Below are 27,500 nucleotides of genomic sequence, written 5' to 3' on the forward strand. Positions count from 1 at the left end.
GAGCTCTTCGTACTGCAATCTCTTTCCTGGGTATTGGACCAGACTGAAGTTTAGTATCTGTGACGGTGCTAGTGATCTGGACTAACCAGCTGCCGGTGATTCTGGACTAACCAAGCTGCCGGTGATCTGGACTTAACCAGCTGCCGGTGATCTGGACTAACAGCTGCTGCCTTGTAGCTTCTTATTTAACTCAACAGACAGAGTTTTGACATCATCCTTTTTAAGTCACGTGTGTTAAATGAAAAATGTATAAATACGTCACTGTATTAAAATATAAATATGTCTGTTATAGAGTCCAACCGCTGTGGGTCGTTCATGGACGTCCTGTTCTCTGAACACAAGAGGAACCCTCAAAACAAAAGATTCACATGGTTCTCAGTTCAGGTTCTGAGAGGAAACCGATGAGTCTGTAAACGAACAGTAGACAGTACTTTTAGACTTGAAAAGTCTGGCTAGGACGTTGCCCTCAGATTTCCTGCCTCCTCATCGGACTTCTCAGGCTCTGCAGAAGAAAACATGGAGGTTCAACAACGACCTGCACCGCACTTGTCATCACTGTTAACCAGCCCGTTAAACTAGTTTGAACTAAAGCCGAGTGTGACTAGAGGAATGCTGGAGAGGAAAGTATGGAAGGGGGTGTGTGTGTGGTGTGTGTGTGTGGTGTGTGTGTGTGTTGTGTGTGAGTGAGTGTGTGTGTGTGTGAGTGTGTGTGAGTGTGGTGTGTGTGAGTGTGTGTGTGTGTGTGTGCATTCTGTGTGTGAGGTGTGTTGTGTGTGTGTTGTTGTGTTGAGTGAGTGTGTGGTGTGTTGTGAGTGTGTTGTGTGTGTGTGTGAGTGTGTGTGTGTGAGGAGTGTGTGTGTGTGTGTGTTGTGGAGAGTGTGTGTGTGTGGACTGTGTGTGTGTGTGAGTGTGTGTGTGTGTGTGTGTTGAGTGTGTGTTGTGAGAGTGTGTTGTGTGTGACTGTGTGTGTGTGTGTGCAGTGAGGTGTGTGTTGTGTGTGTGTGTTGTGTGTCTGTGAATTGTGTTATGTGTGAGATGTGTGTGTGTGTGACTGGTGTGTGTGGTGTGTGCGTGAGGTGGTGTGTGGTGTGTTCTGTGTGTGTGTGTGTGTGTTGACTGTGTGTCTGTGTGTGTGTGACTGTGTACTGTGTGTGTGTGTGTGGTGAGTGGTGAGTGTTGTGTTGTGTGTGTGTGTCTGTGTGTGTGTGTGTGTGTTGTGTGTGTTGTCTGTGTGTGAGTGTGTGTGTGTGAGAGAGTGTGAGTGTGAGTGTGTGATGTGTGTTGTGTGAGAGAGTGTTTGCGTGAGTGTGTGTGTTGTGTGTGTGGTGCAGTAATGCCAACAGACCAAACAGTTGATCAGAAAGGAATTCCTAGCGGTCATTTACGTCTGCATAGAATTGAAAACATATTGTGTGTGTGTGTGTTATGAGTGAGTGTGTGGCTGTGTGAGTGAATCGTGACGTTGAGTGAGTGAGTGAGTGAGTTGAGTGAGTGAGTGAGTGAGTGTTGTGTGTGTGTGTGTGTGTGTTGTGTGTGTGTGTGTGTGTGTGTGTGAAGTGTGTGTTCACTTTATGACCCCATTGTCACGCTAAACGCTTTAGCATGGACCCCCCCCGTCAGGACGTCTTGGGAAATTTGAACCTGTTGACTTTTTCTACTTTTCTTCCAGCAGAAACTTTTCAAACCAAATTCAAACAGTAGAAATCTTCTTCACTTCATTTTCATTCCTTTCACCCACCCATCAAACCTTTCATCCATCCACCCACCCATCCATCCTTTCATCCATCCACCATCCATCAATTCATCCTTTCATCCATCCACCCATCAGCTGGAATGTGGGACCCTGCAGATCTCCGTCTCCCCTGTGTCTCTCTCTTTAAACCCTTTATGTAACTGTGTGAATGTGAAGTATTTATAAGAGATTTCAGCTGCTGGAGCTCAGTGAACTCTACAGTGACAAACTGGCCGAGAGACACCCACACACACAGAGACTGGGAGAGAGAGAGGGAGAGAGCAAAGGAGAGAGAGAGACAGAGACTGGGAGAGAGAGAGGGAGAGAGCAAAGGAGAGAGAGAGGGAGAGAGAGAGAGAGAGAGAGAGAGAGACAGAGAGAGAGAGAGAGAGAGAGAGAGAGAGAGAGAGAGACAGAGAGAGAGAGAGAGAAAGAGAGAGAGGGTTACAGTCTTTAATCTGCAGTTACATAAAAACACTTCAATGATTTCAGACTCAGAAAGTGATGTGGAGTCAGTTTGATGTAACTCTACTGTCCCTTCTGTGTTTCTACTGTCTCTACTCTGTATCTACTCTGTCTCTACTGTATATACTGTCTCTACTCTTTATCTACTCTGTCTACCTTTCATCCATCCACTATCTACTGTCTCTACTGTCTCTACTCTGTATCTACTCTGTCTCTACTGTATATACTGTCTCTACTGTATATACTGTCTCTAATTTGTCTCTACTGTCTCTACTGTATCTACTGTCTCTACTCTGTCTCTACTGTATATACTGTCTCTACTGTATATACTGTCTCTAATTTGTCTCTACTGTCTATACTGTCTCTACTTTGTCTCCACTGTCTCTACTGTATCTACTGTCTCTACTCTGTATCTACTCTGTCTTTCCTGTATATACTGTCTCTACTGCATCTACTCTGTATCTACTGTCTCTACTGTATCTACTGTCTTTACTCTGTATCTACTCTTTCTCTACTGTATATACTGTCTCTACTCTGTATATACTCTGTCTCTACTGTATCTACTGCCTCTACTCTGTCTCTACTGTCCCTACTCTAGCTCTACTTTGTCTTTACTGTCCTTACTGTCTTTACTCTGTATCTCCTCTGTCTCTACTGTTTCTACTCTGACTCTACTCTGTATTTACTCTCTCTACTCTGTCTCTTCTTTGTCTATACTGTCTCTTCTCTGTTGCTACTGTATCTACTGTCCCTACTCTGTCTCTACTGTATCTTCTGTCTCTACTGTCTCTTCTCTGTCTCTACTGTCTCTACTTTGTCTGTACTGTCTTTACTCTGTATCTACTCTGCCTCTACTCTGTCTCTACTGTCCCTACTCTATCTCTACTGTCTCTACTTTGTCTGTACTGTCCTTACTGTCTTTACTCTCTATCTCCTCTGTCTCTATTGTCTCTACTCTGTATCTACTCCGTCTCTACTCTGTACTTACTCTGTCTCTACTCTGTCTCTTCTCTTTCTATACTCTGTCTCTACTGTATCTACTGTCCCTACTCTGTCTCTACTCTGTCTCTACTCTGTCTCTACTGTCTCTACTTTGTCTGTACTGTCTTTACTCTGTATCTACTCTGTCTCTACTCTGAATCTACTGCCCCTTCTCTGTCTCTACTCTGTCTGTACTGTATGTAGCTGTGGAGCTGGGGACTTGACAGGTGAAGCATTCTGGGAAACAGAGTTTGACTCTATATCAGAACGTGAGATTGAATGTGGTGCGTTTGAGTGACTGAATATTCATGTATTTCACAGGCGTCATATTTCAAACTCACAGAACCTCTGAAACCTCCTGATTTGTTCTGATATCAGCAGGAGGAGGAGTCACAGTGTCCCACAGAGCCGAGACAATAATCTATAGATCTGGACTCAAAAACAACCCATACCAAACTGATCAATATCATTGGTTAATCAGGTGATACTGATGTAGATACGAAGCAGGATGTGATCCACACTGGGACACTGAAGATGACATCACAGTGACATCAGAGAGCATGATGAAGAGGAAGTGGAGTCTGACAACAACAAAGTGAAGCAGCAGAGAGGAGCAGCGAGGAGGTGAGAGGAGGTGAGAGGAGGTGAGAGGAGCAGAGAGGAGCAGAGAGGAGCAGAGAGGAGGTGAGAGGAGCAGAGAGGAGCAGAGAGGAGCAGAGAGGAGGTGAGAGGAGCAGAGAGGAGCAGAGAGGAGCAGAGAGGAGCAGAGAGGAGGTGAGAGGAGCAGAGAGGAGCAGAGAGGAGGTGAGAGGAGCAGCGAGGAGCAGAGAGGAGCAGAGAGGAGGTGAGAGGAGCAGAGAGGAGCAGAGAGGAGGAGAGAGGAGCAGAGAGGAGCAGAGAGGAGGTGAGAGGAGCAGAGAGGAGCAGAGAGGAGGTGAGAGGAGCAGAGAGGAGCAGAGAGGAGGAGAGAGGAGGTGAGAGGAGCAGAGAGGAGGTGAGAGGAGCAGAGAGGAGGTGAGAGGAGCAGAGAGGAGCAGAGAGGAGGTGAGAGGAGCAGAGAGGAGCAGAGAGGAGGTGAGAGGAGCAGAGAGGAGCAGAGAGGAGGTGAGAGGAGCAGAGAGGAGCAGAGAGGAGGTGAGAGGAGGTGAGAGGAGCAGAGAGGAGCAGCGAGGAGGTGAGAGGAGGTGAGAGGAGCAGAGAGGAGCAGAGAGGAGGTGAGAGGAGCAGAGAGGAGCAGAGAGGAGCAGAGAGGAGCAGAGAGGAGGTGAGAGGAGCAGCGAGGAGCAGAGAGGAGCAGAGAGGAGCAGAGAGGAGCAGAGAGGAGCAGAGAGGAGCAGAGAGGAGGAGAGAGGAGCAGAGAGGAGCAGAGAGGAGGAGAGAGGAGCAGAGAGGAGCAGAGAGGAGCAGAGAGGAGCAGAGAGGAGCAGAGAGGAGGAGAGAGGAGCAGAGAGGAGCAGAGAGGAGGAGAGAGGAGCAGAGAGGAGCAGAGAGGAGGAGAGAGGAGCAGAGAGGAGGTGAGAGGAGGTGAGAGGAGCAGAGAGGAGCAGAGAGGAGGTGAGAGGAGCAGAGAGGAGCAGAGAGGAGCAGAGAGGAGCAGAGAGGAGCAGAGAGGAGCAGAGAGGAGCAGAGAGGAGCAGAGAGGAGCAGAGAGGAGCAGAGAGGAGCAGAGAGGAGCAGAGAGGAGCAGAGAGGAGCAGAGAGGAGCAGAGAGGAGCAGAGAGGAGCAGAGAGGAGCAGAGAGGAGGTGAGAGGAGCAGAGAGGAGCAGCGAGGAGCAGCGACGAGGTGAGAGGAGAAGCGAGGAGCAGAGAGGAGCAGAGAGGAGCAGAGAGGAGCAGAGAGGAGCAGAGAGGAGGTGAGAGGAGCAGAGAGGAGCAGCGAGGAGCAGCGACGAGGTGAGAGGAGAAGCGAGGAGCAGAGAGGAGCAGAGAGGAGCAGAGAGGAGCAGAGAGGAGCAGAGAGGAGCAGAACCTCTTTGACCTTTTCAAAATCAGCAGCTGAAAAGTTTCTTTTCCACAGAAACAAAAGTCAAACCGACCCAGAGAAACACAGTGACGCATCTTTGATCTGCAGCCAGACCAGTGCCGAGCGTCTGCCAGCAGACACATTCCTCACAATCCCACTTCCTGAAAAACGCCCCCAAAACCACCAAACCTCCCCCAGCCGACTCCTCCCTACCTCCTCCCCCCGTCTCCCCCCTCAGGTATTCACCACGTCTGGATATTTGAGACCAACCTCACCCAGCCAGCACAGAGCACACAATAACCTTCATTCAGACCGTGTGTGTGTGTGTGTGTGTGTGTGTGTGTGTGTGTGTATAAACACACAGCTGGTGCCTCCTGCTTTCCTTCACATTATCATCATCTCTCAGAGACTCTCAGTCTCTGAGGAGAATAAACTCTGACTCCTTTATCTGCCGTAACAGTAAGGTCAAAGGTCAGAGGTCACAGCATCATGACAGCAGCAGGAACAGAGAGAGGTGAGTCTCTGTTCCACAGGTAAGAAATCCTCATTCAGAATTCTAATAAGTAAAGTAAAGTAAAATAAATAAAAATTCAGTCTTGGAACATGTTTGTCCTCTGGTTTTTCTCCATGTGACTCCGTGTGATCACTTTTCAATAAACAATATAATCAGATTATTTATTGAATATTTCTGTTTTTAATCCTCTTCACTGGCTCAGTCAGTCTCTACCTGCAGCTTCAGGTGTAAACACTCTGATTATTTTGAACTAGATTTCCCGCCTCCTGGTTGCTTCCTCAGTAAACATGGTCTCAGTCACTCCAGTCACACAGATGAATAATGACCAGAGGTGTTTTTACAGGACATTATGATGTTGACCTTTGACCTTTTGGATATAAAATGTCATCAGATATTTGAGTTAAACTTTGTCAAAATGACTGAATGAATTCATGAGTTATTCTTTGCATTCAACATGAGGGCACTGCGATCTTGACCTTTGACCTTTGACCACCAAAATCTAATCAAATCATCCTTGAGTCCTAGTGAATGTTTGTGCAGAATTAGAAGTTCCCTCCAGTTACTGAGATATCATGAGACTGAGACGGACGGACGACCTGAAAACAAGATGTCTCCGGTAACTCAGAGGAACAGGAAGGACATCATGAACGGGTCTCACCTCGACGCTCTCCAGAGACGTGGACCGCCTCAGTTTGGCTCTGCGGACGCCGGCCGGTGACGAGTCCGTGGCCTCGGTCCTGGACGGTGGCGAGTCCTCCGAGTCGCAGGTCAGCGCGGCGCCATATTTACTGTCAGGACGGGAGCGTCGGCCGTAGCGCTTGGTCCCCTTCACGAACTTCGGCTTCACCTCCTCTGGAACGACTGCGGAGAGCGGGAAAGTGATGGAGGGACTGACTGACAGGTTGTATGTACGTCAGAGAAGAGAGAGAGAAGAGGAGCCACAAACTAGAAGCTAATTAATGACTGGAGTCTGACACAGCCTGAGACCAGGACCAGGACCTGACACAGCCTGAGACCAGGACCAGAACCTGACACAGCCTGAGACCAGGACCAGGACCTGACACAGCCTGAGACCAGGACCAGGACTCCTCCAACACACTGATGGTTTCTACACACACTTCCTTCAGCTTAATGAAAATCGACCTGAGACTGAAACTGCTTCATCAAATGTTCCCAATTGTTTCTCAGTGACTGAAAGTTGAACAATCATCAAACGTCTCAGCTGTGACGTGAATCACGTGAACTTCTTCTCTTATCATTTGTGTGTTGTGTGTATATGATCACACCTTTTATTTTTGGTTCTCACTCCCTGACTTTACATGTAGTGGATGTTGATTCTGACGGTACAAACAAGTGCAACACTTCTCCTAACCCTAACCCCATATGATGTATATATTCATATAGTATATTTTAACTATCACCTCTCAACAGTAGTGGTTCATATCCTACTATAAGGACATATTTTTATATCTATCTTTATAATCTTGCTTCTTATTCTCTATTCTTTGTTGTATTCTGATCTGATATAAATAATGTAATGTTTTCTATTTTTAAGGTTATATGTCTTCACTTTGCATCTGTTCTTCATTGGGATCAATAATGTTGATCTTTATTGTCTAAAAAAGTTTTTTATTAACCTCAAAATCACAAATAAATGTTTAAAGCTCCATGTTTCTTCTTCTTCTGTGTTTTATTTGAAGTGTTGATCCATCAGAAGATATAAAACGCATCTCAGTGTAGTTTCACATCTCCTCTCTCAGGCTTCTCTCTGGAGCTCTAGTAACAACAGGTCTGTGAGCCAATCAGAAGAGAGGAGGCTCTGAGCCTCTCTTCTGATTGGCTTGCTGTTTTCTGAGTGATCCAATAAAAATAAAGCAGATTTCAGGTAAAAACACTCAGAGAAACCAAATCCTGCAAGGTTTGGATGGTGGGTCCAGGTGGGCGGGGCTTGGTGACTGCTTTGTTGTGACATCACAAAGTTCCAGAAGTCCTGACGGCTGGTTTTAAGGCTCAGTTTCTGAATACAGGCTGTGTGCATTTCTCTGTGGACTGAGGCTTTGATACTTTCACAGTATTAATATAGAAGCTAGAGCTGATCTATAATCACACTACACATGGACACAGACCTTTACACTGGAGGAGCTTTAATGTTTCAGTATTGTGTCATATATACACATCCACCTCTGCTCAGCCCAGAGGTTAGTGTGAACTCTGACCCACATTAACCACAATAAAGAAATGAAACAATAATCTACATATAATTTATCACATTTAACAACAACAGAATAAATCAGATAGTCTTTGTTTTAGATCAAAATAAAAGTGAAGAGTTTGATCTGTACCTTTTGTCTGTGACATGTGCTCCAGAAATAAACTTTGCTTTGCTTACAGTATTGAAATAAATCTTTAGTGAGCAGCACGGCATCTTATCTTCCTGCTGCGACTGTTATCAATCCACAGTGAACACCACACTGATCAATACAGATTCAATACTGATCAGCCACACACTGAGCATCTCTATCACACTGTCCCGCGTGTGTGTGTGTGTGTGTGTGTGTGTTTGTGTATGTTTGTGTGTGTGTGTGTGTGTCTCTAGTTTTTGTTGCAAGTGTGTGTGTGTGTGTGTTGTGTTGTGTGTGTGTCTGTGTGCATGTGTTGTGTGGTGTGTTTGTGTCTGTGTGCTGTGATGTGTGTGTGTGTGCTGTGTGTGTCTTGTGTTGTGTGTGTGTGTGTGTTGTGTGTGTGTGTTGTGCTGTGCATGTGTGTGTGTGTGTGTGTGTGTGTCGTGTGTGTGCTATGTGTGTGTTGTGTGTGTTGTGTGTGTTCTGTGTGCATGGTGTTGTGTGTGTGTGTGTGTGTGTGTGTGTGTGTCTGAAGAGAAAATTTATATAAAATGATGAAAATCTTATATTTTCTTTGTCTGAACATTTCCATTGTGAACCTTGAGTCCCACCCCCTCATGTCTCTCACCTGGCTCCAGGTAGCTGCTGTCGTCCTCTGATGTGCTGAAGTCCAGGGAGCGAGACAGGACGGCGACAAAGCCTTCTTTAAACTCCTCAAAGTTCACCTGAGGAACAAACACAGAGATTTACTGTATTCACTGAACTATTCACTGGCAGAACAGCTGTAAACACAAAGTCTGAAATATTATCAGGTTGTTAAGTTGTTGTCTAATATGTGATCAAACAGCACAGTTCCCTCTCTTTTAGCTCTGTGTTTGGTCTCCACCATGTTCACCAGCTGCTCTCTGACTGTCTGTCTTCTCTCTGCTGCTCGGCAGGTAGAGGACAGACAGGTGGAGGACAGACAGGTGGAGGACCGGCAGGTAGAGGACAGACAGGTAGAGGACAGACAGGTAGAGGACAGGCAGGTAGAGGACAGACAGGTGGAGGACAGACAGGTAGAGGACCGGCAGGTAGAGGACAGGCAGATAGAGGACAGACAGGTAGAGGACAGGCAGGTAGAGGACAGACAGGTAGAGGACAGGCAGGTAGAGGACAGGCAGGTAGAGGACAGGCAGGTAGAGGACAGACAGGTAGAGGACAGGCAGGTAGAGGACAGACAGGTGGAGGACAGACAGGTGGAGGACAGGCAGATAGAGGACAGACAGGTGGAGGACAGGCAGGTGGAGGGCAGGCAGGTGGAGGACAGGCAGATAGAGGACAGACAGGTGGAGGACAGGTAGGTGGAGGACAGACAGGTAGAGGACAGACAGGTGGAGGACAGGCAGATAGAGGACAGGCAGGTGGAGGACAGAGGTGAAAACACCGAACTCCAAAACTAGGAGCTAAAAGAGGCTGAAAAGCCACAGAGCTGCAGAGATGTTGAGAGTTGGTCATTAACATTTCTTGAAGTCATTCAAATTAATTAATTAATTAATTAATTCAAGGGCATTTTAAGGCCCAGTTAATGACAGTATTCAGATAATGAGCTTGTGTTAAAGTGCTATTAAAACTACAGGTCCTGTACTCGCTGTTGCTTTAAATCAAAGTTAAGCTCTGTGTGACCTAACAGCTGAGGCTCTTTGAGTCTCTCTACACCGTCCTGTCAGAGAAGTAACTTAAAAACTCAAAGTTAGCATGAGGGAAAGAATTTAAAGAGCTAAACACAGACAAAGGTCAGAGCTTCACTGCTGAAAGGTTTTACTCTGACGACATCTCTCTGTCTGGATTTGGTCTTTTATCTGTTGAGGCTGAAAACTAAAGGGGACGGAGGGTTTGCTGTCGGGCCTCGAGGCTCTGGGACGATCTGCCAGAGGAAATCAGGTCGACTGAGTCTGTGACCTCCTTTAAATCCCTTTCATCAGAGATCTTCCCCTCAAGTGTTTTATTTCTCTTAACTCTGTGTTGGTTTTATTCCTGTTTTTCTTCTTTCAAACTCCTTGATTTCATGTGTCATGTATCCTTTTTTGCTGCTTGTGTCAAACACTTTGTGACGTGGATTTACTCTGTAAATAAAGATGGTAATTATCTGCATTAACACACAGTGACAGTTCAGAGGTCTTAGTCCAGCAATGGCCGACTGAAACGCCGTCTCTCACCCTGGCGTAGGTGCGTTCGCCCAGCAGTGTGTCCAGCAGCAGCGGCAGGTGAGCGTCCAACTGCAGCTTCTGGCAGAGCGCCGTCAGCTCGTCTCTGTCCAGGAAGCCGGTGGCTGTCGTGTCGCAGCTGTCGAACTCCGCCTTCAGCTGGGCGACGTAGTGAGTGTGCTCCGCCTCCTCCATCCCGACGCATCACGCTGCAACAGCTTCACCTGGAGAACAAACACACAGGAAACACTGAGGCAGAGTTTCACTCAGGACTCTCAGGAGACAAGGCGAGACAAGAAAAGATGAGAAGACACAAGATGAGAAGAGATTAAACGAGATGTGACAAGAGGAGACGAGATGAAACGTGACGAGATGAGAAGAGATTAGACGAGATGAGACAAGAGGAGACGAGATGAGACAAGAAGAGATGTAACAAGATGAGACGAGGTGAGAAGAGATGACACGTGACGAGATGAGACAAGATGAGAAGAGATGAAAAGTGACAAGAGGAGACGAGATGAAACGTGACGAGATGAGAAGAGATGAGACGTAACGAGATGAGACGAGATGAGACAAGATGAGACGAGAGGAGATGTAACGAGATGAGACGAGGTGAGAAGAGATGAAAAGTGACAAGAGGAGATGAGATAAAACGTGACGAGAGAAGATGAGATAAGAAGACATGAGACAAGATGAGACGAAACATGACGAGATGAGACGAGGTGAGAAGAGATGAAAAGTGACAAGATGAGACGAGGTGAGAAAATATGAGAAAAGATGAGACGAGATGAGACGAAAAGTGACGAAGTGAGAAGAGATGAGACAAGATGAGAAGAGACGAGATTAGACGTGACGAGATGAGACAAGATGAGACGAGACGTAACGAGATGAGTCGTGATGAGAAGAGACGAGATGAAACGAGATGAGACAAGATGAGAAAAGACGTGACGAGAAGAGATGAGACGAGATGAAACGTGGCAAAATGAGACGATGAGACGTAATGAGAAGAGACGAGATGAGACGAGATGAAACATGACAAGATGAGACAAGATGAAAAAAGATGAGACGAGATGAAACGAGACGAGATGAGATGAGATGAGATCAGCATCCAGTTCATCACCTAGAACCCTGGCCTGGTCTTGACAGTATGTGTCAAATAGAACCTCCTCTGCAGCTCGGTTTATCTGTGGTGTTACATTTAATTATCATATTATATAATCTAATATTATCATTGTTCATATGTTTAAGTTTTTAAGAAAAAGCTAGTACGTGATGTAGTAGGTAAGTTCAAAAACTGACGTTAGTATAGTGTTTCATAGAAAGATCAAGAAATCTCTTCAACAGTTTGCTCTGCGTCTGATCAGTAAATATTGATTGTTTGATCAGTAAATATTGATCTGTGTATTATCTGACTGTAGTTTTCAGCCTCCTGTCTAAACAGCAGCTGTAGAACAAAGTGGAACCACCTTCTCTCCGGGGGTTTGCTCCTGTCTAATGGATGAACTCCAGAAATGTCTCAGATTGCTGAAATATTTCCTGCTATCAGACGCTGTGAGGAGTCAACATGATGTTATCAGCTGAGAGGAGAAACAGTCTGTCACAGAGTGGAGACTTTCTGTTTTGTTGTTGATTTCAGCAGCTGGAAACATCTGCCCCTCCTCCCCCTGTGTCTGTTATATCATCAGTAATCTGCGCTCATCAGTTCACCATCATCTTCATCAGTTTCCCTGCACACAGCCACACTGACCTTCCTCAGCTGGACACTGAAAGACCTTCATTTCTGATGTAACATACTGAGCTGTCATTGTTAACAGAATATTTTACTGTATCTTACTCTGTGTCTCTGTATCAGCTTTTATTTTACTAATCCCTGTTGTCATTTCCTGTTGTCAAACCTCAACACACAGTGAACTGTGGAGCTGAAAAACTGTCAACTATCAAACTAAAATCACAAAAAGTCACTACAGCTTCACTTTTCTCTCTTTATAATAATGAAGTGAATTTTTAAGAGACAAAGTATAAATATAAATACAACTGTGATGGAGAATTCTCACTATATTACTGACATTTTAAGTAAATATTCAATTATCTGAGAAAATAATTGGCAAATAAATCAATAATAAAAACAGCTCTATTAGACAGTTAAAACATAAACATATCAATATAATTACAGCAGCATGAAATTAAAAAAATATGGTTTAAATAAGGGAATATCTGAAGTGAAGAAGTGAAGACTCGTCTGACTAAACATTAATGTATCAGTGGACACTCCATATTTATCTGTATAATCAGTGATGAACAGTTTGTAACAGCAGATCTCTGTGGTTATTAATTATTAAATATATATTAGTTATTAATGACTCTAACGTCATTTTCTCTTGACTCATTCTAACTGCTCCTCTTCAGTGTTTAAATATCCATATATACACACACATATATATATAAAATGTTTTCATGCAAAACTGTACACACCATGTATACATCATAAACTGAACCTGAATAAACACATTTTACTTCCCTTCCTGGTCTATTGTGTCCCTTTGTCTTCGATACATGACACTTTGTGCTCATTCTGCATCCCTCTGTGCTCATTCTGCATCCCTCTGTGCTCATCTTATATCCCTCTGTGCTCATTCTGCATCCCTCTTTGCTCATCTTATATCCCTCTGAGCTCATGTTATATCCCTCTGAGCTCATTCTGCATCCCTCTGAGCTCATTCTGCATCCCTCTGTGCTCATTCTGCATCCCTCTGTGCTCATTCTGCATCCCTCTGTGCTCATCTTATATCCCTCTGAGCTCATTCTGCATCCCTCTGTGCTCATGTTATATCCCTTAGCTCATTCTGCATCCTCTGTGCTCATCTTATATCCCTCTGAGCTCATTCTGCATCCCTCTGAGCTCATTCTGCATCCCTCTGTGCTCATTCTGCATCCCTCTGTGCTCATCTTATATCCCTTAGCTCATTCTGCATCCTCTGTGCTCATCTTATATCCCTCTGTGCTCATTCTGCATCCCTCTGTGCTCATTTTATATCCCTCAGCTCTAACTGCATCCCTCTGTGCTCATTCTGCATCCCTCTGAGCTCATTCTGCATCCCTCTGTGCTCATTCTGCATCCCTCTGTGCTCATTTTATATCCCTCAGCTCTAACTGCATCCCTCTGTGCTCCTTATCCTTATAAATCATGACGATCCCTCTCACATCTGATGCAGTTTCAGAATAAGTTTGTGTGTAACGTCACAGTGAACGACGGCAGTTCGCGGTGACGTTACACCGATAAAGACCGATAACTGCCCGGTCAGTCTCGCGAGCTGATGAAGCTTCACCATGGGAACGGAGCCGCGGGGACAAAAGGCTCGCGGCTCCACCGACACACAAAACGACCACAACACTCATGAGTCAGTGAGAAAAACGTTTAAAAAGTCGTTTCACACAAACCGAACAGCAGCTACGTCACTAACGGATATATCTGCCTGTCCGGTAACTACAAGAAGTTCACTGTAAATGTTAGTTACGTTAGTTTTAGTTTTAGGTTTAATCTTACCGCGGGAAAAGTTCTCCCCCTCCCCCTCCTCCTCCCTCCGGTCCTCTCCGGTAAAACTTCACGTTTCCTCCATCAAAGAGTCTCTGAGCTCCGGACAGTCCGCCGCTAAACCTCCGACATGAACCGAGAGTAACGGAGCAGGCGGGCACCGACTGACCGACAACCGTCAACTGAAGCTACGGCTTATGTACGAGGAAAGACTTCCGGTCAGACCTTTCACAATAAAGGCGCAAATAACTGCGCATATTCCTCTGTTGATGTTGTTAATAGTAATATATTTAATTTGATTCACTCTTTGTGTGATTTTGTCATTTTGAACTAATCATTATGTTATTTAATTAATTGAAATTAATACTCGTAAGTTTCTCATTCAAACACTTTCTGCATTTTCATATAATTAACACAAAATAAAAGTCCTTTCCATGAATGTAGGGTTGTATCTGTTCCATTCTATGAAATAACAGGAAACTGTGAAACCTGCAAAATAAAGTGTTATTAAACAAAACAGCCTCAGAAAAAAGGTTTGTTATTCCATCATTGATACTAATGAGCTGTTCACTGACACAGCACAACACGCCCTTTTCTTTACTCTGAGTAAAGAAAGAAACAGACAAATTCAAATCATGAAGGGTTCATTAATAACAAGGTAAATCCTTCCCAGGTGGCATTTTTAGGTGAAGCTTTTATTTTGAATAAATGTAAGTTTCCGGCCTCACACTGTGTCACTTCTGTATCTTGTCGATTCTGTGAAAGTAAGAGCGAATAAATGACGGTGCAGTATGTAGTGGAGCCGCTGGAGGGCGCTGCCACACAGACAGGAGAATATTACACACAGACTCTGTGTAATATTCTCATGTCGTTTTTTACAGTTTTTTTAAAAAAAATTGAAATATATTATTATATTATATTATATTAATATTTATATTTTTGAATTTTTTGTAGTTTTTTTTTATGTTTTTGTATTTTTTTTGTATTTTTGATTTTTTTTTTTGATTTTTTTTTTGTATTTTTGAATTTTTTGGTATTTTCGATATTTTCTTTGTCACTAAAAACTAAATCCTTCAGTTACTGTCCTTTATTTTTTCAGGTTGGAAACTAAGAACAAAAACTGCTGGACATGTAGTACAGAGATTTTTAGCCAATGACATTTACATGTACAGTACTTTTGAAGCACTTTAAACTAAAGTACTCTGTTTGGTACAATGTGTTATTGTGTTTAAATAAATGATCTTCTGTCTGTTCACTGTCTGTCTGCAGAAACCTCTACATGACTCCATTAACAGTGTTTGGTTAAATAATCAGATGACAGAAGCGTCTCTTATTGATTAATCTGTGAGTAAAGTGTCTCCACTGACGTCATGTGACTCAGCATCATGTCACATCACTGTTATAAAACTGTGAGGCTGGTTCTGATTATTAACTTGTATAAGATCTGATATGACCTGGATCCAGACTGTCTGTCTCTGCCTGGTTCTGTCAGACCTGAGCTCAGGCCTCTCAGATCTCTGTTGATGGTTTCAGATGTGAACTGGCTTAAAGTTCAGACATCAACACTGAGTCTCTTTAAAGAATTTCATGTTGTTTTTCAATGATGAGTTTGTGTCTCCTGGGAAAAAAGGTCAAATCAGAGTTTAAACATTACATTAATGTACTGTGGTTTATATAAGAACAGATTTTATCATCATCATCATTATTATTATTATTATTATTATTGGTAGTAGTAGTAGTAGTAGTAGTACTGCTGCATCAACATGAATGGACTTTTATCAAAAAGTTTATTTTACCAAAGATTTCAATATTTCCTGCAGCACTTGAAGGTAGCAGCAGGGCCCGCCCGCCTCTCTTCCCTCAGATGAGCAGAGCTGAGCTGTGATTGGTGGAGAGCTGAAGTCGGCAGGGGGTGGAGCTCGGAGGAAGAAAGCTGAGCAGGAAACAACGTGAATTAGGAGCGTGAAGACTGTAAAGACGATCCACAGGTCCGGACTATCACACACGTTTACCTGCGACAGGTGAGTTCACGTCCTGTTAGAAATCTGTGACAGCATCAGCGTCAGTGTGGAGCAGCAGCACGAGCTGAGGAGACTCTTCCACAGCCGAGGAACAAAGACTCTCACAGTGTTTCCTCCACACACCAGCTGATGCTAGTGAGCAGAGACACTGTCCGGCAGAGTCAGGACAGGTGAACACAGGTGAACATTCAAGACTCCAGGATAAATTAAAAAACATCGTAAGAAGCTTTACTTTGAAGGAAATGGCTGTTTTCACTGGGATCCTGAAGTAACACGTTACTTTACTTTGGTGTAAATTAAACCCAGAGTAAAATACTTTCAAGTTACTTCAGTAAACTTAAAGTAGTGCAGGCCAACACTTTATATCCACTCACAGTCACATTTACTTTAAATTTAAAGTGTGTGTGTGTGTGTGTGTGTGTGTGTGTGGAGATGGGGGGTCAGGTGTCGTCAGTGGAGGGGGTCCATGTGGTGGTGGTCGGCGGCGGGTTCGGGGGCATCGCGGCCGCTCAGCAGCTGAAGTCTGAGGGACTGAGCTTCACTCTGATCGACCTGAGAGACGCCTTTCATCACAACGTGGCGGCGCTGCGAGCCTCCGTGCAGCCCGGTAACTTCAACTCTTTATTTACCAAAAGTAAATTTACTTTTTTTTTTTTTTTAATCATAATTTAATTTTTTGAATTTAATTTTTTTCCCTTTTTTTTAGTCTTTTATTTTCAGGAAAATCAGGTTTAATAATGAGTGTAGTTGATTTTTTCTACATGCAGGTAAATCAATATTACTTTTTTCATACAAATTTTGAGGCAAAAATATTTATTCTTGTTTTTTATTATTTAGAAATTTTAGAATTTTTTGTTTTAGTTTAGCATTTTTTTTTAAGTAGGACCTATGTTTTAGCATTTGTTTTTATTTTCTATATTCTTATGTTTTTTTCTGTTGCTTATAAAAATATTTGAAGTCTTGTTGTTGTCACAGTGATCTCCAGCAACAACCCTGACAGTGTTAACAACACTATATGACCTTTGACCTGTGTCCTGTCTGCAGGCTTCGCTCAGAGGACCTTCATCCCCTACGCTGAGACGTTTGGAGACAGTTTTGTTCAGGGCCGAGTGGAGAGAGTGGACACCGAGAGACAGACAGTCATCCTGCAGGGAGGGAGGGTGAGGAGCTGCTAGGCTAACAGCTTCCCCCCGCTTCCAGTCTTTGTGCTAAGCTAAGCTAACTGTTCTTGTCACTGTTCCTGCAGGAGGTCCAGTACTCCCACCTCATCCTGTGTACTGGGACTGACGGTCCGTTCCCCGGGAAGTTCAACACGTTGGCGTCTTATCAGACCGCCGTCCAGACGTATGAGGACTTCGTCAAACAGGTACGATGATGGGACGGATACTGGGAGAGACAGGTCATCACTGTACTCAGCTGTGTGTGTGTGTGTGTGTGTGTAGGTCCAGGCTGCAGACTCTGTGTTGGTTGTGGGAGGGGGGTCGACCGGCGTGGAGATGGCTGCTGAGATTAAGACGGAGTATCCAGACAAGAAGGTGATGACCCCTGACCTCTGACCCCTTTTGGTGATAAAGTGTATTCCGGTGTTTGCCACGCAGATGTAATTTAAAAGGATCTTACACTGTTTCTGGTCCTGATCCTCCTCGGCTCAGAGACCTGGTCCTGGTCTAAAGCCCCCCCTCTTGTTCAGGTGGTTCTGATCCACTCCAGGATCGGACTGGCCGACCCGGAGCTGCTGCCCAGCGTCCGACAGCAGGCCAAAGAGGTTCTGCTGGAGAAGGGAGTGGAGCTGCGGCTGGGTATGTACACCTGTTCACACTGCAGACAGGTGGCCAGGCTCAGACCAGGTCAGGCTCAGACCAGATTCTGGTTGTGGTGTTTTGCAGGACAGAAGGTGGCGGCTCTGTCTGAGCTGCAGCTGAACGTCACTCAGAGGAACATGGAGGTCTCCACAGAGCGAGGAGAGACTCTGACCACAGACCTGATCGTCTGCTGCACCGGACTCAAGGTCAACTCTGCCGCATACGCCTCCAGCTTCTGTGAGCGCACACACACACACACACACACACACACACACACACGTTTTGTGAGGTCACAGTGACCTTTGACCTCCAAAGTCTAGTGGAATAACAACAGTGACACTTGTTTGTTCCTCATTCAGCTGAATGAGTGTTGGGCAGGTAAAGGTGAGGTCAACAGAAATGTCTGAGGTCAAAGGTTGGAGCTGACCCTGTGTGTGTTCCTGTGACAGCTGACTGTCTGACCGACAGCGGAGCTCTGAAGGTCAACCAGCACCTGCAGATCCAAGGTTTCTCCAACATCTTTGCCGTGGGCGACTGTGCCAACGTCAAAGAGCCCAAGATGGCGTACCACGCCGGACTGCATGCCGCCGTCGCCGTTAGCAACATCACTAACAGTCTGAGAGGGAAGGAGCTGACGTCCTATCACACAGGTACACACACACACCTGTCTGTGTTCTTAGTGACCTGGTGGAGCTGCTGGTTGGCCAGTTGACTGATGATGCCTCTGCTGGTTGCTAGGTAACATCACCATGTTGCTGGCGATGGGCCGAAACGACGGCGTGGGTCAGTTCAACGGACTGAAGCTTCCACGAAGTGTCGTCGCTCTGGGGAAGAGTCGAGATCTGCTGCTGTGGAAGAGCTGGAGGGAGATGAAGCAGACACAACCCTGACACACACACACACACACTCACTCACACACACACACTCTCACACACTCTCACTCTCACACTCACACTCACACTCACACACTCACTCACTCACACACACACACTCTCACACACACACTCACACACACACACACACACACACTCACACACACACACACACACACACTCTCACACACTCTCACTCTCTGAACAATGTTTACTGTGACACACACACACGAACAACTCCACAAACACCACATCAACACACACACACTCACACTCTTCTTCTGAACAATGTTTACTGTGAAATCAGCAGCTGACTTCAGTGATCATGTGACCTCAGTTTAAACTACAAACACATTTTACTGTCATGTGAGCTTTTATTTTGAAGTTTAACCGATTGAACTTTGTCCTTTTTCATGAACACACAAATGTTATTGGTCAGAATCTGTAAACACTGTTCTTTAAAGTGAAGCTTTAAACTTCTCATATTCCTCTGGTTTCACTTCCTGGTCTGGAGTTACAGTTCATCAGTTAAATGTTTGTGCCAATAAAGTTTCAGCTTGAAAAACACATTTAAAAACTGCATCTTTATTTTTTTCAACAACCAATAAAATATTAAAACCTGAAGATGTTCAAATGTTTTCACTCAGAAAATCTGTCGTCGTCATTTCTCTGCAGGTTCATATTAAAACACGTCGTCAGCTGATCAATAATCAACAACAGAAAAAAGTACAAAACCATAAATATTCACCGTGTGATTTACATGATATAAATAATCTGTCAGTGAAACATAAGAGACTCTTCCAGCAGCCAATCAGGCGCCATCATACGTCACATAAATAATCAATCAATAAATAAATATATAGATCAGAGACTTAAAGAGTTTCTGAAAATATGAAGAGAGTTTGTGAAACAATAAAAAAAAAAAGACGGAGGATCACGTGATCACGTCACATGTTCACGTGTGTAAACCAACATGGTTTGAAAATCTGGACTCGCAGCAGAAACTTCTCATGTCTGGATTAATGAAGATGAAATTAGTCAATCAATAGCTGATCAATAGAATTTAACAATCTGATAATTGATTAAAAAACATTTGATTTGTTTGTTTTTGTTTCATCTGATGAAAACTGACGATTTACAGACAGAAGAAAAAAAATATTCAGATGAATCAATAGTATGAATCAGTTTCAGCTGCTGTGTGATCAGACTGATTGATTTATGATCGTTAGGGATCAATTACTTCATATTGGTATAAAGTCAATATCACCGGGGTGAACGGGGTGCAGTCTGGCCGTTGGGACAGTGAACGCCTCATCAGATCTAATCTGCTCGGATTAGAAACTCAGACATGAGTCAGTTTCTGCTGCAGCATCAGCTCCTCTGATTGGCTCCTCACTGACAGGAGGAGGTGAAACCAGTCAAACCAGTGTGAGGAGGCTGGGAGGGGCCGGTTTCATCAGCCTGCTGGAACGTGACGGGTGGAGACGAACACTGAACTCAGACGCCCAGAGACTCCAGACCTGAACATCAAACCGGTTCAACTGGAGTTCATGTCCTGATCCACTTCAGTCCGGTTCAGAGTGAGAGACGCTTTCATGTGACGGTCGACTGAATGAAAAACACACGACAAAAAACTAAATCTGTTAAACTCGGTCCAGACCGGATCCGGATCCAGATCCAGACTCAGAGCTGGACTCAGGTGGTCTCAGCTTATCGTCTCTGGTGTGAAACATCAGACGAAGGTTCTGGTCTCGTCGTCAGTCTCCAGACCGTCTAGTCCTAGTCCGTCTTGCTGGTCTTGGCCTCGGCGCCGCGGCGCCTCAGGTAGGTCTGGTAGAAGAAGTTGGAGAAGAGCAGCAGGTAGCTGAGGTACATGAGCGCTGCCCAGGCGATGTTGTCGATGTGGGAGGGGCAGTCCCCCGCCTGCATCCAGCGGTACACCAGCCCGCTCACCGTCAGCCCCATGGCCATCTGGGAGATCTGAGCGCTGGTGATGAGCACGGCGAAGGGGCGGGGCACGCGCAGGCCGGCGGCGCGCAGAGCGTAGTAGCTGTACATGAGTGCGTGCACGGCGTAGTTCATGGTCATGAACCAGCCGCCGCCGGCCACCATGTCTTTGTAGGAGTACCAGGAGTACAGCAGCACGGTGATGTGGTGGTACCAGTGCAGGAACAGCAGCTTCTGCTTCCTCAGCACGACGAACGCCGTGTCGCCTGGAGACCACAGACAACAGGAAGTTCATCAACAACAACAGATAATTCATCAGTCGCGCCACGTGTGTGTGTGTGTGTGTGTGTGTGTGTGTGTGTGTGTGTGTGTGTGTGTGTGTGTGTGTGTGTGTACTGACCCAGCTCTGGAGCTTTGCTCAGGACGAAGGCGTAGGCCCAGAACTTGCTGACCGGGCCGCTGTAGAAGCTCTGGTCACAGATGGACTGTCTGAAGCCGCTGCTGCTCAGGATGTGGATCATGTAGGATCCGGTCCGGACCGCACCCACGATACTGGACCGACAGAGACCAGGAGAGAACACATGAGACCACAGAACCAGACGTGATGTGAAGCAGCATCTCAGATCTGCTGCGATCAGCTGATCAGAAACAATCAACAACAGTTTTAATACTGAATCAGTTTAGTTGAATGTTGCAGCTGCTCAGAGTCCGATTGTTTTTCTTCATCTTATTATTTCACATCTTTTTCAGACGATTTGAAAAGTCTAACTTTCCATTAAACCAACGATTCAGTCACAACCACCGACTGCTTCTGTTGTCAACGACGACCAGACAACTCATCTGATCTCACACCACACCACACACACACACACACACACACACACACACACACACACACACACACACACACACACACACACACACACACACACACACACACACACACACACACACCTGATCTATCTTACTGATCTGCTCAGTCAGCGCTCGTCGACCAATCACAGATCAGGAGGAAACTGTCAAAACCACAACTCAGATACGAGCTCTAACTACAGCTGGTTACCATGGAGACAGTGTGTTGTTAGTACATTGGTCATGGAAACTGGTTATTTAACGTCAGAGAGCACTAAAGCAGCAGATCACTGTTACCATAGAGACCGAGGCGGTTAAAGTTTGTGTTTATCAAGGGGGAGGAGGAGGCAACGTTGTCGCCATGGAAACGCCTTCATTTGAAACTGAGAAAATAGTTCAGCTGAACGACCTGAGGATGATGATGATGAAGAGTCAGACAGGAGAGTGTTACCTGAAGAGAGCGAGGCTCAGCGACCAGAGGACGAGCGGCCGCCGCAGGTTCATCTTGGGTCGAGGCTTCATGTAGTGCTGACCTCCGAACACCAGGGCGGCATAGAGAGCGCTGAACACAAACGACTTACTCCTGTGGACAGAGAGAGAGACAGAGAGAGACAGAGAGAGACAGAGAGAGAGAGAGACAGAGAGAGAGAGACAGAGAGAGAGACACAGAGAGAGAGAGAGAGACAGAGAGACAGAGAGAGAGAGAGACAGAGAGAGAGAGAGAGAGAGACAGAGAGAGAGAGAGAGAGAGAGAGACACAGAGAGACAGAGAGAGAGAGAGAGAGAGAGAGACAGAGAGAGAGAGAGAGAGAGAGAGAGAGAGAGACACAGAGAGAGAGAGACATGCAGGGACACAGGGTTACTGATGGACAAATGGTCACATTAATACAAGTGTCTGATGAAGAGAATAAAGAAGGACAGTATCAGCTGACGTCACACCTCTGTTGTGTTTACTGACCGGACACAACACGACAGACTCACACCAACTTTATTTACTTCACTCCTGTAAATTCACCCTCAGGTTTCAAACACTTCCTCTTCTGGAGTTGAACTCCTCCCCTCATTAACTCACAGGAATAAAAGCTCTTCATCTCTGGATAAAGAAATAATAAACAAGTTGTGAAATAAAGAAACTAAGTAGAAACTGTTGAACAGACTCAATCTGACACTTTTACTTCTTTAATATTTTCATCAACACATTCACACTGAGCTGTGGTCCAGGCTGTAGCCACAGTCACTCTGTTGCTCAGCAACAACGAACAACAAACTACATTTTTCTGTTGAACAGGTCAAACCACCTGTGACATCATCACTAAACACCTGAGGCCTGACTGTGACTCTCATTCACCATCAGCTGTTAAATCACTGTTTCCTCTCCACCTGGATTTATAATTCTGTCAAAGTAAAAGACTGTTATTGTTACTGGTGACATGAATAAAGATGTTATTGTCACAGGTGTGAAGTGCCAATAGAAACTCATCAGGAACATTACCGGGATTTTTGCATCAGCAGGTTTATCACATATTTTAATATTTCATCGTTGATCAGATGTGGGCGGGGCTGAGTGGAAATCTACCTGGAATGACCGGATCTGAAGTAAATACTAAATACCACAAATATTCAGGTGTGACATCACTCCCCAGTGACTCACCTGTGATACACCTGTACTGTCCGCACTGTGCACACTTGTGTAAGGCTCTGGCACATTCCTTTTAGCTCTTTGTAATCCCGAGAACACGTAACGTTACGCGTTTTCCAAGAATCTGTGCTGCTCCGAAAGCTTCACCAAACCCCCTTCAGAAATCACTAGTTTTAAGGTTTACAGCGGATCTGTACATTACCTGAACGTCAGACACACACAGTCACTTACTTTTCTAGAGAGACAATGAGCTTATCTGTTCGGCACAAAACAAAACAAAAATAAAACCTCTTCATTCCAACAAACCAGCAGATAATTGGAGGGATATGACGGTGTCCCCTGCCTCCCTGGCCGCTCTCTGCGGGTTGGCTGTGGAGCACTTTGGTATCGAGCAGACCGGTTAAGGTGGAACTATGTTCCAATGAGAGGTGGTTGATGGACTGTATCTATGCCGAAACAAAGCCCAGAGCCAAGACATCGAAACAGCTTCTTACACACTTTAAACAGTGAGGACTTTTTTCCCGGGAAGAGGTTAAATCAAAAATAACGATGTTTTTCAACGGATTTCGGCGCGCAGCGTCTCCAGCTCAGAGACCGAGGTTCATCTGAATGTTTCTACTAAACGAGACCGTGTCAGAGGATCAAACCTCAGAGGAAACACCTGAGTCACCTGGAGGTCTAAATACAGTGTGTTAGCTCACCAGTTAGCCTGCATCCACTCTATGGCTCCTCTCTCGTCGAAGCGCCGCTCGAAGCTGTACTCCGACAGCGGGAGGTGGAAGTCCGTCCCGTTCACCTGCAGCATGATCGATATCAGCTGTTATTGATTAATGTGATGAAACAAATGAATCCAGAGGACACGGCTCAGTCTGCAGCTCCTGTCTCTCCTCCTACTGTCTGCTGCTTCACCTTTTCCCTCCTTATTAAAGCCTCATCAGGGGGCGGGGCCTCGAGGACACACCTTCTTTCATTCATAATTTCACTGATCACATTTTTTTAAATAACTGAACAGACTGGATAACCAGGAACAACAGATATCAAAGTTCATACATTTAAAGATTAAGTTTTTCACAAAGAAACAAGTTTAAACATCTTTAAAAAAACACATCAAGTCTAATTATATTTGGGGTCAAATGTAAAGAACCAGAGCGGTTTACACATGACAGCAGCCGGCAGTAAAACACCTGCAGGACTTTTATTAGTCACATATTTTTCCTTCTTTTACTTTATTAAAACATCTTAAATCTCCTGCTGTCATCACAGAACAGACTGAAGAACAGAGTGTGACTGTGTTTAATCTGAACCTTCAGTTTGTTCCAGGTCACAGTCGATTATCAGCCTCTCACTGTTTGTATCAGTCTGACTGTGACTGACGACGGTTACTACAGGTTCAGTTACTGCTTCACCACGTCACATGTTTCACTGCACAGCCTTTATCTGACAGCTGCTGATGACTTTTCAAATTAAGAGTTTATATAATAAAAATGTCTTGGTAAGTTTTTAAATATGGTTCATGTTTAGATCAAACCAGTGGTTTAGTCGTGTCTCTGTCTCCCACAAAAGTTTCTATAAACTGCAATGAAGTTTTCTATTAATATGGTTTAATAATGTAAAAGTCTCAGTCTCAGACTCAGTCTCTGTCTCAGTCTCTGTCTCAGTCTCTGTCTCAGTCTCAGATTCAGTCTCAGACTCAGTCTCTGTCTCAGTCTCAGATTCAGTCTCAGACTCAGTCTCAGACTCAGTCTCAGATTCAGTCTCAGATTCAGTTTCAGTCTCAGTCTCTGTCTCAGTCTCAGATTCAGTCTCTGTCTCAGTCTCTGTCTCAGTCTCAGTCTCTGTCTCTGTCTCAGATTCAGTCTCAGACTCAGTCTCTGTCTCAGTCTCTGTCTCAGTCTCTGTCTCAGTCTCAGATTCAGTCTCAGACTCAGTCTCTGTCTCAGTCTCAGTCTCAGTCTCAGTCTCAGACTCAGTCTTAGTGTAATCTCAGTCTCAGTCTCTGTCTCAGACTCAGACTCAGTTTTAGTGTAATCTCAGTCTCAGTCTCAGTCTCAGACTCAGTCTTAGTGTAATCTCAGTCTCAGTCTCTGTCTCAGTCTCAGACTCAGACTCAGTTTTAGTGTAATCTCAGTCTCAGTCTCAGTCTCAGTCTCAGACTCAGTCTTAGTGTAATCTCAGTCTCAGTCTCTGTCTCAGTCTCAGACTCAGACTCAGACTCAGTCTCTGTCTCAGTCTCAGTCTCAGACTCAGTCTCAGTCTCAGACTCAGACTCAGTCTCTGTCTCAGTCTCAGTCTCAGACTCAGTCTCAGACTCAGACTCAGTCTCTGTCTCAGTCTCAGTCTCAGACTCAGTCTCAGACTCAGTCTTAGTGTAATCTCAGTCTCAGTCTCTGTCTCAGTCTCAGACTCAGTCTCTGTCTCAGTCTCAGATTCAGTCTCAGATTCAGACTCAGTCTCAGACTCAGTCTCAGACTCAGTCTTAGTGTAATCTCAGTCTCAGACTCAGACTCAGTCTCAGACTCAGTCTTAGTCTGTCTCAGTCTCAGTCTCAGACTCAGTCTCAGACTCAGTCTTAGTGTAATCTCAGTCTCAGTCTCTGTCTCAGTCTCAGACTCAGTCTCTGTCTCAGTCTCAGTCTCAGACTCAGACTCAGTCTCAGTCTCAGACTCAGACTCAGTCTCTGTCTCAGTCTCAGTCTCAGACTCAGTCTCAGACTCAGACTCAGTCTCTGTCTCAGTCTCAGTCTCAGACTCAGTCTCAGTCTCAGACTCAGTCTTAGTGTAATCTCAGTCTCTGTCTCTGTCTCAGTCTCAGACTCAGACTCAGACTCAGACTCAGTCTCAGACTCAGACTCAGTTTTAGTGTAATCTCAGTCTCAGATTCAGTCTCAGACTCAGACTCAGTCTCAGACTCAGACTCAGTCTTAGTGTAATCTCAGTCTCAGTCTGGGTGGAGATCAGAGTCTCTGATTGTTTCTGTGACTGAAGAGAAACTGAAGCAGCAGAACTACCAGGTTCATGTGTGTGTGTCCAGGAGACAACCTGACGCCTCCTCCTCCTGTGTGTGTGTGTGTGTGTGTTCATTCATTCATTTCTAGGGTTCATCCTGTCACAGAGTCACCCTCAACAGAATATAGATCTGAACATATGTTCTCATGTTATTGTTTTCATCTGTTTTTCCCTCTTTCCTTAAATGTTTTTATCTATACCCTGGACAGGTCGCCAGTCCATCGCAGGGCAAACACACAGAGACAGACAACCATTCACTCTCACAGCCACACCACGGTCATTTTAGAGTCTCCAATCATTCAATTGATATTATCATATCAATTATTATTATTATTATTGTTGTTGTTGTTGTTAGTATTATTATTATTAATAACCTATTATTGAGTGTTTTAAATCAACTTATTTCCAGTCTGCTTGGACTATAAACTGTGTGTTGATCTATTTTAAGACATTAACAGTAAAGTATAATTATTATTGATTAGACAGATTATTGATTTATAGTCAGCGTTTCATTTGTCACAGTGAGATGATTTTAAAAGTGACGATCAATATCTGGTTACAGTCCAGCAGACAGTCAGTAATGTGTGTGTGTGTGTGTGCGTGTGCGCGTGCACGCGTGCGTGTTCATTTTCTGGTCGGTCCGGTCTGACGTTTCTTTACGTCGCCGTTACGTCACCTAAACGATGCGGAAGTGGAAGTCACCGTAGAGAACGTAAACTAATGTCAAGCAATCGCGAAAAAAATAAGGAGAAGAGCCGCAGAAGAGAGAGGAGAAGAAGAAGAGAAGCGGCGGGAGGTGACCACACTCTCCGTCTCCGGCGGCACTTTCACGGCTACCGGCATGTAACGTAACTTAGCTAGCCGTTACTGTGACTACTCCGTCGGCTCTCCGTTACGTCTGCCCTCCCCGCGACCGTCGGTTCGGTCGTTACCCCCGCCGTCACCGCTGAATGGACCGGCCGGTGACTCAGAGTCCACGCCGGTGCTGCTGTTCGGTCGCATGGGTCTCTGAAAGCTGCAAACCCCGCTACATCCCATTCTCCCTGGAAGGTAAGTGAACGCTCCCCGAAATCCCTTTGAAAAACAAGCGGTCTTAAGATTTCTTCAGGTTTTAACTCAATCAGACTCGCGCCTGAACAAAAGTGAAAGTGTTTCCGGATTCAGGACCAGATCTTCATTAACTCGGCGTCCACATCACTCCGGTAAACCAGCGCTTCCTTTGGTGAAATCTCCACTTCCACAAGCCTCCGTCTGGAAACGGCTGTCTGTTCAAACGACGGTCCACCCCGCGGAGAGGTGCCAACGGCGCCGCGAGTCTCTTGGAAAAGTCCACGACCCAGCGAAGGCGGTTCTTCTGGGTCCAATATGCACCAGCCGAACTGTGGAGTGTCTCCTCGTGGTTTATTCAAGGCTTTAAAACACAGCAGCTCGGTGTTTTCTGCGGATAGGCACAAAGAGGAGCGTTAAACCGAGTCGTTGTTGAAAGGAGTTCAGGGGAGAGCAGCGGCTGGAGCCGGAGAAAGAGGCAGAAACGCACCCGACAGGAGAGACCCGGGCTCCGGGGGAAAGTGCGTATAAACCTGTTCCATGTTTTTATGTTTGTTTCATGGATCAAAACCTGGAGATAATTAACAAATCGTCTGAAC

The 27,500-nt window shown here is 45.2% G+C and overlaps 3 protein-coding genes across 3 annotated transcripts in view; 1 reads left to right on the plus strand and 2 right to left on the minus strand.

Moving 5' to 3' along the window:
• ninl (ninein like) overlaps positions 1-13,745 on the minus strand; it is a 40,130-nt gene extending 26,385 nt beyond the window's left edge. The window contains exons 1-4 of the mRNA XM_022748601.1: positions 13,729-13,745; positions 10,197-10,408; positions 8,627-8,723; positions 6,315-6,517 (exon numbers count right to left, since the gene is read on the minus strand). Coding sequence (XP_022604322.1) covers positions 6,315-6,517; positions 8,627-8,723; positions 10,197-10,379 — 483 coding nt within the window. The 5' untranslated portion in view covers positions 10,380-10,408; positions 13,729-13,745. The remainder of the gene's footprint in view (positions 1-6,314; positions 6,518-8,626; positions 8,724-10,196; positions 10,409-13,728) is intronic.
• A 1,978-nt stretch (positions 13,746-15,723) lies between these two features.
• Positions 15,724-18,468, plus strand: aifm2 (apoptosis inducing factor, mitochondria associated 2). The gene is made up of 9 exons (XM_022748617.1): positions 15,724-15,737; positions 16,170-16,344; positions 16,782-16,897; positions 16,984-17,103; positions 17,180-17,272; positions 17,428-17,536; positions 17,624-17,776; positions 17,989-18,189; positions 18,278-18,468. The coding sequence occupies exons 2-9, from the start codon at positions 16,170-16,172 to the stop codon at positions 18,427-18,429; spliced, it is 1,119 nt and encodes a 372-aa protein (XP_022604338.1). The 5' UTR covers positions 15,724-15,737; the 3' UTR covers positions 18,430-18,468.
• A 1,077-nt stretch (positions 18,469-19,545) lies between these two features.
• LOC111224204 (elongation of very long chain fatty acids protein 6-like) lies at positions 19,546-23,724 on the minus strand. Its single transcript, XM_022748619.1, has 4 exons — positions 23,551-23,724; positions 21,662-21,793; positions 20,759-20,910; positions 19,546-20,624 (listed from the first exon to the last, which is right to left on the minus strand). Exons 1-4 carry the CDS (start codon positions 23,652-23,654, stop codon positions 20,191-20,193), a joined length of 822 nt encoding a protein of 273 aa, XP_022604340.1. The 5' UTR covers positions 23,655-23,724; the 3' UTR covers positions 19,546-20,190.
• Positions 23,725-27,500: the final 3,776 nt, after the last annotated feature.

Source organism: Seriola dumerili, unplaced genomic scaffold (genome assembly GCF_002260705.1).
Source record: "Seriola dumerili isolate Sdu_G_001 unplaced genomic scaffold, Sdu_1.0 BDQW01000127.1, whole genome shotgun sequence".
Classification (NCBI taxonomy): domain Eukaryota; kingdom Metazoa; phylum Chordata; class Actinopteri; order Carangiformes; family Carangidae; genus Seriola; species Seriola dumerili.